This window comes from Mustela nivalis (genome assembly GCF_964662115.1).
Source record: "Mustela nivalis genome assembly, chromosome: 17".
NCBI classification, from domain to species: Eukaryota; Metazoa; Chordata; class Mammalia; order Carnivora; family Mustelidae; genus Mustela; species Mustela nivalis.
The window spans coordinates 3,351,753-3,369,642 of record NC_139036.1 but is presented as its reverse complement, the minus strand read 5'-3'; the positions used below and the strand labels follow the sequence as shown (position 1 = coordinate 3,369,642).

Genomic DNA, 17,890 nt, shown 5'->3' with positions numbered 1-17,890 from the left:
AACCCATGGGACGCCTGGGGGGCTCAGGGGGGGAAGTGTCTGCCTTCAGCTCAGGTCCTGATCTCAGGGTCCTGGGATCGAGTCTCGAGTCATTGGGCTCCCTGCTCCGTGGGGAGCCTGCTTCTCCCTCTGCCTCTCCCCCAGCCTGTGCTCTCTCGCTCTCTCTCCAGCTCTCTCTCTCTCAAATAAATGCATAAAATCTTTGGGAAAAAAGAAGAAAAAAAAAGCACGTTGGGGAAGATGTAGAGAAATCAGAAGCCTTTCATGTTGCTGGTGGGAATGCCATCAACGTGGCCATCATGACAAACATTTTGGCAGCTCTGCAAAAAATCAAAGATGGAATTACCATGTAAACCAGAAAGTTGATGCCTAAATGTCACTGTGTCACTGCGTCACTATGACCTTGTGTTTTATTCTGTGACTTCACTGGAACTTAAGGGGCATGATTTCGTGTCTTAGAGAACATCAGGGCCATGTGTTGTGGTTTTCTCCCCACGAACCTGTTGGTAAAAACCCTGTGTCGGGGGCATTCGGATGGTGCCATGGATAGAGAGTGCAATTCTTTTTTTTTTTTTTTTAAATTATGTCATGTTAGTCACCATTCAGCACATCATCAATTTTTGATGTCATGTTCCGTGATTCACTGTTTGTGTGGAACACTCAGAGCTCCATGCAGCCCGTGCTCCCCTCGATACCCATCACCGGGCTCACCCCTCCCCTCCCCCCTCCCCTCTGAAAGCCGGTTTGTTTCTCAGAGTCCACAGTCTCTCATGGTTCATCTCCCCCACTGATTTCCACCCTTCATTTTCCCTTCCTTCTCCTAATGTCCTCCATGCTGTTCCTTTAGTGCCACAAATAACTGAAACCGTATAATTGACTCTCTCTGCTGGACTTACTTCACTCAGCATCATCTCCTCCAGTCTCATCCATGTCAATGCAAATGTTGGGTATTCCTTTGCCCCAAAGATACAGATGGAGTGAAAAGAAGGGCCACCTATACCCCAATGTTCATAGCAGCCATGGCCACAATCGCCAAACTGCGGGAAGAACTGAGATGTTCCTCAACAGACGAATGGGTAAAGATGTGGTCCATATATACAATGGAGTATCCCTCAGCCATCAGAGTACGCAACTCTTGATCTTGCGATCACAAATTCGAGCCCCACGTAGGGCCTGGAGCTTATTTAAAAAAAAAAAAATCATTTCCCCAAAGCAATGGGATTTGAAGTTTTCTCTGTCAGGGAGTGAGGGGAAAAGCTCTGAACATGAAAATATCTGACAAGGAACCAATAATGAGACTGAAGGGGGTTGGCTCCCAAGGAAAGGGGTTGCCTCTGTGTTGGACTTCCAAGACCCTATCCTATCATTACTTATAATCCTCAATAGCTAACTCTTGCCTGAAGGTCAAGCCTAATTTCCTGGCACCACCTTCATGAGACCACCCTTCCTGGTGCCTCCCTTCCTGTCCCCACGACTCCCAGTGCCCCACTCCCCAGCCTCCCCAGCTGCCTCGTTTCTGGTGTGGAGACTGGGCCACGCTCTCTTGCCAGATCCCAGTACTGAACTCTACCCCACCTCTCAACCGTGTATTTCCTGTTCTGGCTTTAAGAATCAGATGAAGCATCACCCCTACGTCTTCTGCCAAATGAAACAATCAGAGGCAAGAAGCAACTTTGTTCATCTTGGAAAGGAAATGGTTCGGACTGGTGTGTTGTGTGAATTTCTGCTTTAAAATACTCACAAAGGGGTGCCTGGGGGGGCTCAGTAGGTTAAAGCCGCTGCCTTCAGCTCGGGTCATGGTCTCAGGGTCCTGGGATCGAGCCCCGCATCGGGCTCTGTGCTCAGCAGGGAGCCTGTTTCCCCCTCTCTCTCTGCCTGCCTCTCTGCATGCTTGTGATCTCTGTCAGTCAAATAAATAAATAAAATCTTTTAAAAAAATAAAATACTCACAAAGGGGTACCTGGGGGGCTTAGCTGGTTAAGCCTCTGCCTTCGGCTCGGGTCATAGTTCCAGGGTCCTGGGATGGAGCCCCGCGTCAGGCTTTCTGTTCAGCGGTGAGTCTGTTTCTCCCTCTTGCTCTCCTCTGCCCCTCTGCCCGCTTGTGCTCTCTTTCTCTCGCAAATAAATAAAATCTTAAAAAATAATAAAATAAAATAAAATACCCACAAAATAAAGTAAATTCAATACTCACAGACAGTCATATTAAGAAATAAAACTTCTAAGTTTATTTTTCCAAAATTTTCATCAGATACAGAAATTGGATTTCATTGATGCCTTTGTTGTCGCTCATTAAAATAAGGAGGGTTTTATTTAAAAAAAAAATATTTTATTGTTGGGGCGCCTGGGTGGCTCAGTGGGTTAAGCATCTGCCTTTGGGTCAGGTCATGATCCCAGGGTCCTGGGATCGAATCCCACATTGGCTCCCTGCTCAGTGGGGAGCCTGCTTCTCTCTCTCTCCCTCTGCTGCTCCCCCTGCTTGTGATTTCTCTCGCTCGCTCTCCTGCTGTCAAATAAATAAATAAAATCTTTTTTTAAATTACTTAAAAAGAAAAAGGGGTTTTCTGTTTGTTTGTTTGTTTGCTTTTTCACAACGGGTTTGTTGCCAGAAGACAAGTGTTATGAAAACCATCACTAACCCTAAACCAACATGGGAAAGGAAAAGACTGCCATGCCATCCACATTATCATCACTGGATGTGTAATGTGTAGAATCGGGCAAGTCTACCACTACTGACCATCTGATCTACAAACATGGTTGGGTCAATAAAAGAACTATCAAAAAATTTGAGGAGAGGTTGCTGGGATGGGAGGGGCTCCTTCAACTATGCCTGCGTCCTGGCTGCCCTGAAAGCTGAACGTGAACGTGGTGTCACCATTGAGATCTCCCTATGGAAACCCGAGACCAGCAAGCACTATGCGACCGTCACGGACGCCCCAGGACACCGAGACTCTCTCCAAACCATGACTGCAGGCTCGTCTCGGGCTGACCGTGCTGTCCCGATCCTTGCTGCTGGTGTCGGTGAATTTCAGGCAGGTGTCTCCGAGGACGGGCCGACCCGTGACCTTGCCCTTCTGGCTTCCACACCGGCTGTGAAACAACTAACGGTTGGTGTTCGCAGGATGGATTCTACTGAGAGATGCGAGGAAATCGTGAAGGAAGTCAGCGCCTCCATGAAGAAAACTGGCTGACACAGCATGTGTGCCAATTTCTGGTTGGAATGGTGACAACGTGCTGACGCCGAGGGCCAACAGCACACCTTGTGTGTTCGAGGGATGGAAAGTCGCCTGTGAAGATGGGAAATGCCGGTGGAACTGCACTGTGTGAGGCTCCAGATTGCGTTTCTTCCACCGACTCCTCCAAGGCCTTGACTCTTCCCCTCCAGGACGTCTACAAAATCGGTGCTACTGGTTCTGTCCCCATAGGCTGAGTGGATCTGGTACCCTCAAATCCACCAGGTGGTCACCCGTGCTCCAGCCGTGTTACAACTGAGCCAAAGTCTGTTGAAACGCACCATGAAGCTTTGAGTGAGGCTCTTCCTGGGGACAATGTGGGCTTCAATGCCAAGAGCGTATCTGTCAAAGATGTTTGTCATGGCAATGTGTCTGGTGACAGCAAAAGTGACCCACCCATGGAAGCAGCTGGCTTCGTGGCTCAGGTGATTATCCCGAACCGGCCCTACCTGTCAGTGCGGGACATGCACCAGTGCGGGGCACACGGCCCATGTTGTTAACAAGTTTGCGGAGCTGAAGGAGGAGACTGATGATCATTCTGGAAAAAAGCTGGAAGATGGTCCCAATTCTCGAAATCTGCTGATGTTGCCATGATTGATATGGTTCCTGGCAAGCCTATGTGTGTTGAGAGCTTCTCTGAGTATCCTCCTCTGGGTTGTTTTGCTGTTGGTGACATGAGAGAGGTGAGAGATGCTTGCTGTGGGTGTCATCAAAGCAGTGGACAAGAAGGCAGCTGGGGCTGGCAGCTGGGGCAGGCACTACGTCTGCAGGGAAAAGCTCAGAGGCTAAATGGATATTAACCCCAGTACCTGCCCCTGTGGTCTTAACCGTGGTGGTCTCAGAACCGTTTGTGTCATTGGCCATTGAAGTTTAATAGGAAAAACTGATGGATGATAACAACACATCATAAAACAAAAAGAGAGGGGCACCTGGGTGGCTCAGTGGGTTAAAGCCTCTGCCTTCGGCTCAGGTCATGATCTCAGGGTCCTGGAATCGAGCCCCGCATTGGGCTCCCTGCTCAGCAGGGAGCCTGCTTCCTTCTCTCTCTCTCTCTGCCTGCCTCTCTGCCTACTTGTGATCTCTGTCAAATAAATAAATAAAATCTTAAAAAAAAAAAAAAGGAGAATGTTTTGTGGACCATTTTGTTTTTATGCATCTGTGGCAATTTTAAGCTTTTAGTTGTTTTGTTTTGCTTTGTTACTTAGAGAGAGTGCACATGAGTAGGCGGGGTGGGGGAGGGGCAAGGGAAGGGGGAGGGGGGAATCTCCAGGAGGCTCCATGCTGAGTGTGGCTCATGAAGGGCTCAGTCACTTGGATCCTGAGATCATGATATGAGCTGAAATCAAGGGTCAGATGCTCCACCATCTCAGCCACCCAGGCATGCCTTATTAGTTTTTAAAACCAGTACTTTTTAAAAATTAACATATAATGTATTATTAGCCCCAGGGGTACAGGTCTGTGAATCACCAGGTTTACATACTTCACAGCACTCACCATAGCACATACCTTCCTCAATGTCCATAACCAACCACCCTCCCCCTCCCCCCTCCCCCAGCAACCCTCAGTTTGTTTTGTGAGATTACGAGTCTCTTATGGTTTGTCTCCCTCCTGATCCCATCTTGTTTCATTTTTCCCTTTCCTACTCCCCAAACCCCCCACGTTGCATCTCCACTTCCTCATATCAGGGAGATCATACGATAATTATCTTTCTCTGACTGACTTATTTTGCTCAGCATCAAATCCTCCAGTTCCACCCATATCATCGCAAATGGCAAGATTTCATTTCTTTTGATGGCTGCATAGTATTCCATTGTAGATATATACCACCTCTTCTTTAGCCATTCATCTGTTGATGGACATCCAGGTTCTTCCCATAGTTTGGCTATTGTAGACACTGCTGCTATAAACTTTCGGGTGCACGTGTCCCTTCGGATCATTACGTTTGTATCTTTAGAGTAAATACCCAGTAGTGCAATTGCTGGGTTGTAGGGTAGCTCTATTTTCAACTTTTTGAGGAACCACCATACTGTTTGCCAGAGTGAAAACCAGTACTTCTTAATAGAAATAACTTGACCAAAAGCCTGTCACAGGGGCGCCTGGGTGGCTCAGCGGGTTGAAGCCTCTGCCTTCGGCCCAGGTCATGATCCCAGGACCCTGGGATCGAGCCCCGCATCGGGCTCTCTGCTCAGTGCAGAGCCTGCTTCTCTCTCTCTCTCTCTGCCTGCCTCTCTGCTACTTGTGTTCTCTGTCAAATAAATAAATAAAATCTTTAAAAAAAAAAAAAAAAAGCCTGTCACAGAATTCTGAGACCCATTAAAACAAAAGTTTAATGAGAAACCCCTGTCTTCTTTTGGTTAACACCATAACCTCATATAGTATGGTTCAGGTAAAAGTTGCACAGACCCTATTTCTGGTGTTAAAATATGCTGAAACTGAAATTGGGTTAACATTTCTTTTCCCGGGTGGGGCCTTGAGTTTTTTCGCCTTGTCTCAGGGAAAGAAGCTATGTTCAAGTACAGAGTAAAACCTATGGGAAAAGGGGGTCTGTCGGTGCAACACATCTTCTCATAGAACAGATAAGCAACATAACACCACAAGATAGTTCATAAAACAGGTTAAATTCTGTAACACAAAGTCAACATGTTGCATAGAAAATGTGTATCATATCACTGTGGAGTAAACCTGATAGATTATCACATTTTCATTTCCCAGTTAGTAGAATGCATTGTCATATTTATAAATATTGAAATAGGGCACCTGGGTGGCTCAGCTGGTTGACCCAAAGACAGACGTCTTTGGCTCAGGTCATGATCTCTGGGTCCTGGAATCAAGCCCTGCATCAGGCTCGTTGGTCAGCAGAGAGCCTGCTTCTTCCTCTCCCTCTGCCTTCTGCTCTCCCTGCTTGTGCGCTCTCTCTCTCTCAAATAAATAAATCAAATTTCATATATATATATATATATATACATATATATGTATATATATTAAATAAATTAATAAAATAAAATAAAATAATAATAATAAATGTATGTATATATATACATACATATATGTATGTATATATATATACCTTAAAAGGTGAGGCATTCAATAGCATTATTTTATTTAATGGTAGAGTTACTTTATCTAGATTGTGGGAAAAGAAAATCTACTGGAAGTTGTTTACTGTCACTTAAGGACTAGAAATCCACTTCCTATAAGAATTTTCATCTTTAAAGATCAACGTTAGGGGAAGAGGGAATATTACTGCACTGGGGATTCAACACAAAGTTTGGCAAAAGTTCACCTAATGAGAGGACTGGAGTGTATGGTAAGCTTTGTTTTTTTTTTTTTTTTTTAAGATTTCATTTATTTATTTGAGATAGAGCAGGAGGGGGGCGGATCATGAGCAGGGGGAAAGTGTTGAGCAAGGAGCCAGATGGGGGACTTAATCCCATGACTCTGGGATCATGACCTGAACTGAAGGCAGATGCTCAACCGACTGAGCCCCCCAGGCATCCCTAATTCTTGGCTTTAGATAGCCAGCAAATCTCTTGGAACACTGGTGCATTTGATAAAGCAACTATGAATCTTGACCGTTTGAACATGAGTCCTGTCAGGATCTTGTTTGGTCCTTGAATAGGCTTTCCTCCCAACCCCCAGGAAGGGGAACTTTTTCAGGCTGCTTTGAGTATGGCAAAAAAGCACACAGGACACCTTGTGTTTTATAAGGCAAATGATTCTATGTGAAATGTATCCTATAACTTGGCAGCCCTAGGTGAGAAATGACTGCAATTGAAAATTTTTGTCATTTAGTTGTAAGCTAGGTAAAATGGTCTCTTAATAGTACTACCAAAGGCACTGATGAGGCCTGTAAACTAGAAACTAATAAAAGATTTTGTCCACAACTCAAAAAAAAAAAAAAAGAGAGAGAGAGAGAGAGAGAGAGATTTTATATATGCATTTATTTGAGAGAGAGAGAGAGAGCAGGAGCATGAGCAGAGGGAGGGGCAGAGGGAGAAGCAGACTCCCCGTTGAGCAGGAAACCCGATGCAGGATTGGATCCCAGGACGCCGGGATCATGACCTGAGCCAAAGGCAGCTACCCAGGTGCCCCTCTGGTTAATTACTTCAGTTTGGAACTTTCTAACTTGGGGAACTGCAAATGGGTTATAGATATGGACGTCCCCGTTTTCTTCCATTTTCACTCTCTACGTGAGCCACAAGACAGAAATCTTGAGGACTGCTGTGAGTGCTTTGCTGTATCGGATCTGCCTTCAGGAAGGGGGATAAAGCCTGACCAGTCAGAAAGATGTGCTACATTCTTTGGCCAATATTTGCTTTCGGATAGTTTGTTCTAACTTCTTTTCTTTTGTTGCCTAATGTATCTTTTTGTTGCCATTTAAGCCCAATTTTGTTTCAAAATCGTATTTGGCTCATGGACAAGGCAGAGTGACCTGTGTGGACATCCTATCCTACTCTTGAAACAGTTTACATAAACGTGGCTATTATCTGCCCCAGGGCGGGGGGCATGGACCCAAATGATGCAGGAGGCAGCAGGCAGAATCTAAAATAAAATGTGGCCACAGACCATGGAAAAGGAGCTCTCCCCAGGGCGGGGTGGCTGGGGGTCAGAGGGGGGCGGGACCACAAACACCAAGGGGTGGTGCTTGGCTTGGTGGAGTGGGGAGGCGCTCAGATGGCCACACTGTTTTCCACCAGGCTGGGCAGTAGGTACTCGTAGGGCATGTCCAGCTTTTCATTCCGGGTCTTGATTTCCTTCTCCAGGACAGCCAGCTCCTCCCTGAACTTCTTCAGCACAGCCTTGGGTCCAGGACCTGAAAAATATTCCTCCTGGTGCTGGCCCAGAGCCACCTGGGTGGAGAGAGAAAGGCAGCTGAGAGCCCAGGACCCTCTCGGGCCTCGCTTGTTGCAGCCGCCCCTTCCTGGAAGCCCTCAGGGCAGCCCCCACCCCATCCCCGCACCATCACGGGCTGGCGTCGGCCCAGCTGCCAGACGATGGACATCTGCAGGGAGGCCTGATGGAAGTTGGGCAGTGTTGCCATCACTGTCTCCAGGGTCACGTCCTTGGTGGTCGGCGGGGGCATCCGCATGGTGCAGGGCGTGTTAGGGACCCAGGAGTACCAGTCCAGCTGGGGAGGGGCAGATATGCAGAGTCAGTGCCGGCAAAGCATGGAAAGCCCTTAGCCCACCTGCTCCCAGCCCCACCTCCGCTGCAGGTGCAAATCCCCAGCAGCCCCCTGTGGTGAGTACCTGACCCAGGTGCGTGGAGGAGTGCTGGCCGGTGCAGGTAAATATGCACATGGTGAGAAAGTGGCTCATCTGGTCCCGGGACTGCAGGGAGTCGGGGAAGCCTGCAAGGGGTTCCGGGAAGTTAGTGGCTGCGGGGCCGGGGACAGAAGCTCGGCTCAGACACAGGGCAGAGCGGGGAGAGGACAGGGGTGAGAAGGGCACTGTGGGTGCCCTCAGGATCTGTGGTGCTGACCGCAGACTGGGTCGGATTGGCGGGGGGGGGGGCTGCTGGGAGGGTCACACCCGTGGGGCACGGCGAGAGCCAGTTGCAGTGACACTGGGAGCCGTGGGGGACATCTACACCGCGCCGATGGGCAAGTCCTACGATTCAGGCTTTCACTGTGTTTTGTTTCGTTTTCTCAGGGAGCTGGTTGTGAGACATTCACGGGTGACCAGTGTTCCCACTGCCTCTGGAACTAGAGGGGCTCTTGGGGCAGAGGATGGGGTCCTGTCTCTAGCTGACAGCAAAGGAATCTGGGAAGGCCTTCGGGCGTTTTCATAGGGTTAGAAATGCTTCTGAAAGATGGCACAGAGGCACAAGAGGATTCTGGTGAGGTTCCCAGGGGAACGATCTCTCATGGGAAACCCCAGGCGGGGCTAATCGTACCTCGGTCCTGGGCCCCGAGCAGCCCGACCTCCGTGATCTCCCGACACCAGGACTGCAGCTCCAGATCATCCCTCACGGCCTTGTCCGTCTTGTAGTGGAGATGCACGATACCCTGCACGTAGCTGCCCCCCGACAGTCCGAGAGCCCAAGCTCACTGGGAGCCTCACGGCCCCGGATTCCTCCCCACCGCCTCGCCGGGTCCGGGGCCCCAGCCCCCCAGCCCAGACCCGGACCTCCTGTCCTAGCATCCCCTCCCCAGCCCTGCCTTCCCCCTCCTCACCGAGCTAGGATTTCCCAGAGCCTCAGGGCATCTTGGGCATAGAAGGATGACTGCACTCCCAGGAGCCCCCGGTCGGCCAGGTCGTCGGGGGGGCATAAGGAGCGGTAGGTGAGGAAGGCGCCCGCCCGCAGCAGCAGCTCCACGTGGCCTCCGCCACCTGTGCTCACCACCTGCGGGGGCGAGGACCAGGCAGGGTCAGGCCCATCAGCCGGCCCGAGGCCAGAACCGGAGGGAGGGGTGAGCCCCGCGATGCCCCTGGTCTCCTCGTACCTGGTCGAAGACTCCCATGTCAGAGATGAGCCCGTTCCGGGCCCGGATGTTAATTTCCAAGGTGTAACGCAGGTGGGGAATGATGAGCTGTGGGGACAGGAGCAGGGAAGGGCAGAGTCAGAAGAGACGGCCGAGTCCCTGCCAGGAACACGGCTAAGGAGCGGGAAGAGGCCAGCGGTGCGGGAATAGCACAGACATGAGCTCGGTGGCCCCCCGGACGCCGCTGACTTACTGCTCTCTGATAACTCAAAGAAATCATCCTCCTTTTCTGTTCGTGTAAGACTGTGCAAGGTTGAGCTCAGTTTCTCGTCTGTTTCGTTATCAGCCTCTAAGTGGCCTTTTCCGAGTCATATATATATAGGATTTATACATTCATATGTGATACACATTTTTAGATAAAATTCCTCCCTGAAATTTTAATGTTACTGCTATACTGTGTCTATCAGATACTATATGTATATATATGCTTTATACATAAAAATAGTAATTTTTTGCCTCCCCAGAAGCACTTTTACCTCCTTGGGGGGGGCATAATGGCCCCCCACTGAGAATGCAGGGTCTAAACTGCCTGCCTCAAGAACTTCATCTCCTACCCTTTCCCCTCTGTCCCTTCCACTCACCTTCTTTCTGTCCCTCAAACATGCCAAGCTTGTTCCAGCCACAGGACCTTTGCACTGGCTGATCCCTGTGCCTTGACCATCTCGAAGCTGGCTCCTTGTAGTCGCGTTCTCAAAGGAGCCTCTTCTGGTCACCCAACTTAACTCACTCTCCCATCACCCTGGCCTGCTTCTCTGCGTAGTACTTAGCACGGTTGACCTCCAGTACCTCCATTACTGCCTGTTAGCCCGTAACGGAAATGAAAAACCCAAAGATTGGGACATTGGCTGTCTTGCTTCGCCCTGGCATCTGGACTGGCTCGTGCCCTACGGGAGGACGCCAAGAAAACAAGTGCGTGGGTGGGTACTCTGTCCTCATCCGCAGGGAGCTGGGCTACTATCCTCCCGAGCCCTCAAGCTGGCCTACAGGTCACTAGTTTAGGACTCTTCAAAACGGGCAGGAAAAATACTTTATGCTATTTGTATGGTCCCATCTGGTTGGAGTCCTCGTTCGTGGGCATGTTCTGTTTATACCACGTGTGTATGTCTGTGCTTGGAGAAGAGTAAGACTTTGCACCCTTCACCCAGCCGATGACTCATTCTCGCCTCCTTGAGAGGACACGCGAAGGCACAGAAGGCACAGCGGGCTCCCAGCTCGCTCGTCTTTCCTGGGTGGCTCTCCTCACCCTCAGGGTCCCCAGGGAGGGTCTCCAGTGGCAGAACAATGCCACGGGGCGGGAAGGAGTAAGAAGCTACCTTGAAGACAGGGTGTATGGAGGGAAGGCACCTCATGGTGGCTACGGTGATGACCTCAGCCATCAAGTGTCCCCGCAGAAGGTGGGACTGCAGCTCGTGCATCTGGAAGTCGGAGCTGCGGACCCAGCACTTGGCCAGCAGCCAGGTCATCGGGGGGTCTGTGGGCAGGAAAAGCAGCGGTGGAGGGGATCCCACGTGGGGCAGCTGGAGCTGGAGTGGGGACCAGAGAGTGGGATGAGTGCCAGGCGCCCCCACGTCCCCTCCCTTGCATCCCTTGCCCACCAGACGCTGCTACTCCCCGGTGGGCGCTACTCCTCACCTGCCTCCCCTATCTCCCCCCAGCCCCGCAGCCTTCCGCAGAAACCACTCCCCCCGGCCTCCTCCAACCTCACTTCCCTTTTGCTCCCCGCAGTGTGGACGGGATTCAAACCCTCTGCTTCCTCTATCCCACACTCTCGCAACCCTGCCTCCGCATGGCTGGCTGTGCCCCCGGTCCTCAGTGGTCACTTTTCCTCCCTATTTGTCCCATTTCTGCAGGAGCCTCACCTGACTCCTCCTCCTCCCTCCCTGAACCCCGGCCAGTCTAATTGCCCTCAGCACCACAGCTGCTCCCCACACCCGAGTCCATCTTCACCTCCGCGCTGGGCAGTCAGTGAACCCATCACCCTAGTCCCGGGATCCAGCATCCCCCTTCTCTGCCCCGTCCCGAAGCAGGTGCCGGCACAGCAGCCTCCGAAGGGCCCTCCCAGACCGCTCTGTCCTCAGAGGCTCCCTCTGCTCCCTAGTTTCCTCAGATTCGCCTGGTCTGTCTCTGCAACCAGACCCCAACTTTCCTCCTTTCTTTCCCATTTCCTCCCGGGCACCTTAGGCCTCTGCCCTGAGCAGGAACTTGGGGAGCGGGAGCTCGGCCCCTGGGAGCAGAACCCAGGGTCCTCTCACCTGGATGGCCATGGGCAAGAGTTTCCCATCAGGCTGCAGCTTCAGCATGACCAGAGGGGCGGCCAGGTACTGCTGGCTGCACAAGATGACATTGGCCTTGATGCCGTCCAGGAGCGAGAAGTCCACCTCGAACAGAGTGCCTCTCTGCATGGGGGGGGGGGGTGGTTGGAAGGGGAGGGCATGGGCTGCTGTCATTTCGAATCTGTCTCGGTCAACACGACACTCCCCCTCAACCCCCCACCCTGGTTTGCCGCTCTCACTCACAGGAGGGAGGGAGGAAAGCACGTGGTCGCATTTCTCACGATCACCTGATTTCTCCCAGCACACCCCTCCCTGACATCCAGCAGGAAGCTGGGCCCACAGCGGACCCCATGCCCATCTCCCTGCGTGGCCCCTTTAGGGTGCCCGTGTCTGCACCTGGAGCTCCGTCTCCAGCTGGACCTTCAGCTCCTCCATCCCCGGGGGGAACATCAGGCGGGCGGGAAGTTGCTTTGAGCGCCTCAGCAGCATGGGGTTAGCTCCGTTGAGGAACTGGTACCCGAATAAGGCGTCCTCTCGCCAGGAGTCCCGGACCTTCACTGCAGAGGGCAGGTGTGGAGAGCTCCGTGGGTCGGAACGCCCCCACCGAACCATCCCCGCCTCACCCCACACTTCTCAAGGGACCCAGGCCTCTGGTCTCCCGGCCCTGGCTCCCTGGCTGGGGGCTCTGGGGGGATCCTGGGAGAAGCACTGGGTCTGGGGGTGGGGGGTACTGACCAGCCAGTTTGCTCTGGCCACACCAGAAAATCCGGTTGAAGTCATCCAGATCATTCCAGCAAGTCAGAACATTTAAAGAGTCTTTGATGGCCAAGTCTGCCAGCCTTCGGGAAAGAAGCAAAGAGTTTGAGTTGTGCTGAGAGTTGGATAACCACAGGCACCCACCTTAGGCCAGCCCAGCCCCATGTACCAGAACACTTCCCTGGGGCCCAGCCCCCCCTTGTTCTCACCCCCTGGCCAGGGAGGCTTCAAAATCAATCCTCTTGTCTTCCAGAAACCGCTCGTCCACAGGGAGGTCATTGATGGTGGCCCCAGCCACATTCAGGATTAGCCCATCTTTCCAGTTGCCCCATCTGTGGCCCAGAAGTAAAAGCAGATGTTGGTCTTAGCGAAGGGTCAGCAGGGCCCCGCAGGGACGGGCGGGGGCGGGGTGAGGAGCGCTGACCGGTACAGCTTCTTCCTCTCTTCCAGCTCCTGCTCCCTGTGCTGCTTGAACAGGCCCTGAGGGTCGTCTCCCACGGTCCAGCCTAGAGGTGGGGAGGAAGGGGCGGGGAGGCCTCTCCTGAGAGCCTCTCCCGGTCCCCGCCAAGGGCACCTCCTCTGCGGGCCCTGACCCTTCATCATCCTGGCCTCCCGCAGCAGCCCCGGCAACCGGCCCCCTCCACATCCCTCCTCCTGGCTCCGCAGCACACACACCACCACCCCCCACCCCCGCCCCGCGCTCACCGGTGCCCTCCGGGAGGCTCAGGACGCCACTGCTCTCCACCCAGCGGTAGCACGGGAACCTGAATTCTTCCCCGCCGGCCCCGGGGCCCTGCACGCAGATCCAGTTGCAGAACCAAGCGTCGTCCTGGAAGAAGTGCTTCTTGTGCACTTTGACGAACAGCAGCCGCCCCAGGTACTCCTGCACGTCCGCCTTGAATTCCATCTCCTGCGGGCGGCACAAGGCGCTCGGTGTCGGCGGGGCGCGCGGGACGGGGCCTTTGGGCCGAGCCCTGCTCCCGCGGGACGCCCGTCGGGCAGCTTCTGGAAAGGCCCGCTGAAGGAGCCCGAAGGAGCAGGGGGCGCGCAGAACGCAGGTGCGTCGGGGTGAGGCGGGAGGAGGGAACATCTGGCGGGAATACCGGGAGGCGCGCTCCTTCCTTCGCTTCTTCCTCTCTGAGGACCCTACCAGTGCACAGCGCCGCGCGGGGAGAGAGAGCACCGGGGCGTGGGGAGACGCGGGGCCAAGCAGGCGGCAGGCTGTGCCGGACAGCCCACGGCCCGGCAGGCCTCCCGCGGGACTGGCCGTCCGGGGACCCCTTCAGGAGGCAGCGCTCGGCCGGGCGAGGGAGGGAAAGGCGGGGAGGCGTGCAGGCCAGAGGCTCGGGCCCGAGGAGGGCTGGGCGGCGTCGGGGAGCTGGGGCGCAGGGGAGAGAGCTGCGGACGAGAGCGCGAGCACTTCGGGAAGTCTCGAAGGTCAGCCAGGGGCTTGGGATTGGTCCCGAGAACACGCGGGGCACGTTTGGAGGTGGGACTGTTTGGAACAAACCCCAAAAGGGCTGGGAAGCGGCGAGGCGGTGGGGAGGGTGAAGGTGACCCGGTTCAAGCGGCCTGACGGGTTAGGGGGCGGTGCGGGGAGAGCTCTGGGCGCAGAGGCCCGAGGGGTCCAGGAGACAGAACGGACCGCGCCGGATTCCGGCTAGAGGCAGAGACAGAGAAGCGCGAGCGACCCCCGGGGTGGGGGCCGCGAGGGGAGGGCTGAGGGCTGGGAAGCGTCCGAGGGCTGGGAAGCGCCCCGCCCGGGGCGGGCCAGACACCTAGCAACGCGGGAGAGGACTCGAAAGGGCAGCTTTGGGCAATAAAGGACCCGGGAGGACAGGCGGCCCGCTCGAGGGAAGGCCGATTCCGCGCCAGGCCGGGCCCGTGAGCAGCGCGTCGGTCCCGAGGAGGCCGGGCGCGGGGACACGTCCCGAGCGCGCCCCGTGCGCCCCGGCCCGGCCCCAGCGCCCCCAGCCCAGGCCCCGCGACTCACCTGGCCTCGCGCTGGCCTCAGGCTCGTCCTGATCGTCGCCTCCCCGTGCTCTCCCACCAGCCACAGCTGCACCCAGTTGTTGGAGCCCGCGCATAGCGAGGAGCCGGTGGACACGCGGATGTGGTAGAGACCCATCCTGCCTGACGACGAACGCGCCCTCTGAGGAGGAAGGAGAGCGGATGCGCTAATAACGGGCGCGACCCCGCCCCCGGGAGGCCCAGCGGTCAGAGGGTGCGGTGGCTTCCGTGTCCCCAACGACGTTCGCGCAGCCCAGAGATGAGCCCCAGCCCAAGAAGGCGGGCCTGGCGGGCACCCAGGGAGGCATGGGGTTCTCCAGGTGGAGGAGAAGGACGGAAGGGGGAAGCGGAGGCGGACGGGGGCAGCAAACCTGCAGGAAGCAGGCTTGGACACGGGCCCCGCAGGCAGATGGAGCGCGTGGCTGGGCGCACACTCGGGCTCCCCAGGAGGCTCGCCTCTGGGAAGGGTTCTGCTTATTAAGGTTGCAAGGCTGTGGGGTGGAATAGAGGGCAACTCGCTCTGCAGGTGTTTGTGAATAAGGCACGTCTTGGCCACTGAATTAACCCGATCAGCCTGGCACACTTGCAAGCCCTCCATGCGCAGAGCTCTGGGGCTCCTTCCATTCTAGCCGAAAAGCCATTACCTCTCTGCTGCCTGCGGGACAAAAATCCATTCAAAGCTCCTGCTCAGGAGGCCTGCCCTCCTCCCGCCTCATCCCAACACCGGCCATCCTCATCTCCGACCCACCTCCCATCCACTGGGGTGCAGCCCTGTATCTCTCAGAACCCACTATGTCGTTTGCCTGTTCTAGGAAAATTCTTTGCAGCCTTCTAACCTCCGGTCCGACTTCAGGTTTTCAGAGAAGTCCTCCCTGGCGGTTCCAGCCCTCCCCGCCTTCCCCTCCAGGGCTCATCAGCTTTCCTCTGTACTGGGTTTGCCCTGTGCGTGGTCCTGTCGCCCCTCACTGACTAAGATGGCAATTCCTGTGTGTCCATGTCCCCTTCCCACCGAGCTCCCCCGAGGCAAGGGCCACACTCCCAGCAGGACCGACCCAGGTTTGTTCCCCGGGATTGAGCACCGTATCAGGCTTGTGGGTGTCAAGAAGTGTTTGCTGAAACCCATTGAACCCCAAGATCCGTTATACATGAGTCCTGCCCTGGTGGGGGTGGCAGGGCAAACTCCCGGACTGCGTGAACAGTAAAGGGAGAGTAAGACTGACTCCCACTCCGCTCCCAGCCGGGCCAGCGGCCGGGGGCCTGCAACCTGCCCCGGTAGAAGGAACCCAGAGAACTGGGTCTGTAATGTCAGTGCTCTTGTTTATTTAGTGGGAGTGGATTTACAGGAGCCAAGGGGCAAAAGGGAGAGAGACTTCATTCCCTGGCGTCTCCCGCTGGGCTAGGCACCATCGAGTTTCCCCACCTCAGTCACTCGCCCATATTTCCAAGGTCCATTCGAAAGCAAATACATGTCTGTCCTTTTGTCCTTTTTCTGGCAGCGTGTGTGACCTGTCATTCGGCGGCTCGATTTTGCCACACTGCATCATAAATCAGGAGATCCTTCCGCATCAGGACTTGAAAAGCTTCCTTGATCTTTTTTTTTTTTTTTAAGATTTATTTATTTATTTGACAGAGATTGCAAGTAGGCAGAGAGGCAGGGAGAGAGAGGAGGAAGCAGACTCCCTGCTGAGCATAGAGCCCGATGTGGGGGCTTGATCCCAGGACCCTGGGATCATGACCCGAGCCGAAGGCAGAAGCTTTAACCCCCTGAGCCATCCAGGTGCCCCAGCTTCCTTGTTCTTAAGGGTGCCGCCACACTGGGTTGTAAAGGACAGTCTGCCTGGTTTTGTAGAAGCTGGACATTTAGTTTGCTTGCGATCGTGTCTCAGTGTTTAAAAAAAAAAAAAAAAAAAGGTGTTTTTTCTGGACACCTACCTTCAGCTCAGGTCATGATCCCAGGGTCATGGGTTCAAGCCTTGCATCCCTGCTCCGCGGGGAGTCTGCTTCTCCCTCTCCCCCTCCTTCCACTCATAGGCATTCTCTCTCAAATAAATAAATAAATAAATATCTTTTTTTTTTTTTTTAAGTGTTTGCTGAAAGAGATTACCGGGCATATACATCATTTCTCAAATGCAGAGATACATGGAGTACCAAATCCCAGAAACGGAATTTCTGAGTCAAAAGCCTGTGTGCATCTGGCGAATGTAGAGCTCTGTCCCCCCACCACCAACCCGTGGAACTTGTACCAATTTACACTCGCATTGGCGAGCCCACTGGTGTGTGAGAGTGCTCCCTCTGCTGCCCTCTCGCCCACAGCGTGTGGACAAGCACTTTTCCCTGGCCAGCCTGACAGGTGAGGAACCCGACGTTCCTGTCCTATGGCTGTAACTTCTGTTTCTCTCACTCTCTGTAAGGATGAGCATCTCCTGCTGTAGAAGCTGTCCGTATGTCCTCTGCTGGGCACTAGCTGCTCCACTTTTCTATTGGATTTGGGTCTTTTTCTTCTTGATTTGTAGGAACTATTTATATGTTAAGAAAATTTGCCCCTTTCCAGCTCTGTCCTGATGAAAAAGGTCCCAATAGTGACAATGGTTGTTCCCTTAACTATACCAAGTCCTTGGAGCCCAGATTGTGGTCCACAATGTTATTCTCCACGAAAACCTGAGCTCTAGGGGTGCCTGAGGGGCTCAGGCGGTTGAGCACCTCCCTTCAGCTCGGGTCATGATCTCAGGGTCCTGGGATTGAGTCCCGCATCGGGCTCCCTGCTAGGCGGGGAAACTGCTTCTCCCTCTGCCTCTCCCTGTGGCTCCCCCTGCTTATGCGCTCTCTCTCTCTCTCTCTCTCTCTCTCTCTCCGTTAGCTAGATAAATAAGATCTTTAAAAGAAAAGAAAATCTGGGCTCTTTAAGGGGTACTTGGAACAGGTAAAACTCAGGATACGCCTGAAACAGGCAATTGTTGCTAAAAATTTAAAAAACTAAGTAAGGATATGTTCAAGAAAGTCACAGGCAAGACCAACAGAGCATGATATCCAACTAGAGGGGCTCCCACTGGCTAGGTTGTGACATTTTGAGGAGCAAAACCTAAATAAATGGGGCTAATGGAAATAATAAATTTATCAGGATGCTTTGTGGCAAGTAA

The 17,890-nt window shown here is 53.7% G+C and overlaps 1 protein-coding gene across 2 annotated transcripts; it reads right to left on the bottom strand.

Annotated features, from left to right (window-relative positions):
* Positions 1 to 7,156: 7,156 nt before the first annotated feature.
* LOC309851951 (polyunsaturated fatty acid lipoxygenase ALOX15) lies at positions 7,157 to 14,981 on the bottom strand. Of its 2 annotated transcripts, none has more exons than XM_082707906.1 (14): positions 14,737 to 14,981; positions 13,449 to 13,653; positions 13,168 to 13,249; positions 12,953 to 13,075; positions 12,723 to 12,826; positions 12,384 to 12,544; positions 11,967 to 12,110; positions 11,028 to 11,237; positions 9,676 to 9,762; positions 9,406 to 9,575; positions 9,126 to 9,247; positions 8,480 to 8,580; positions 8,191 to 8,358; positions 7,157 to 8,080 (listed from the first exon to the last, which is right to left on the bottom strand). In XM_082707906.1, the coding sequence occupies exons 1-14, from the start codon at positions 14,869 to 14,871 to the stop codon at positions 7,901 to 7,903; spliced, it is 1,992 nt and encodes a 663-aa protein (XP_082564032.1). In that variant the 5' UTR covers positions 14,872 to 14,981; the 3' UTR covers positions 7,157 to 7,900. The 2 variants fall into 2 exon arrangements, with proteins under 2 accessions (XP_082564032.1, XP_082564033.1); XM_082707907.1 differs by lacking the exon at positions 14,737 to 14,981 and adding an exon at positions 13,894 to 14,160.
* Between the last annotated feature and the right edge of the window lie 2,909 nt (positions 14,982 to 17,890).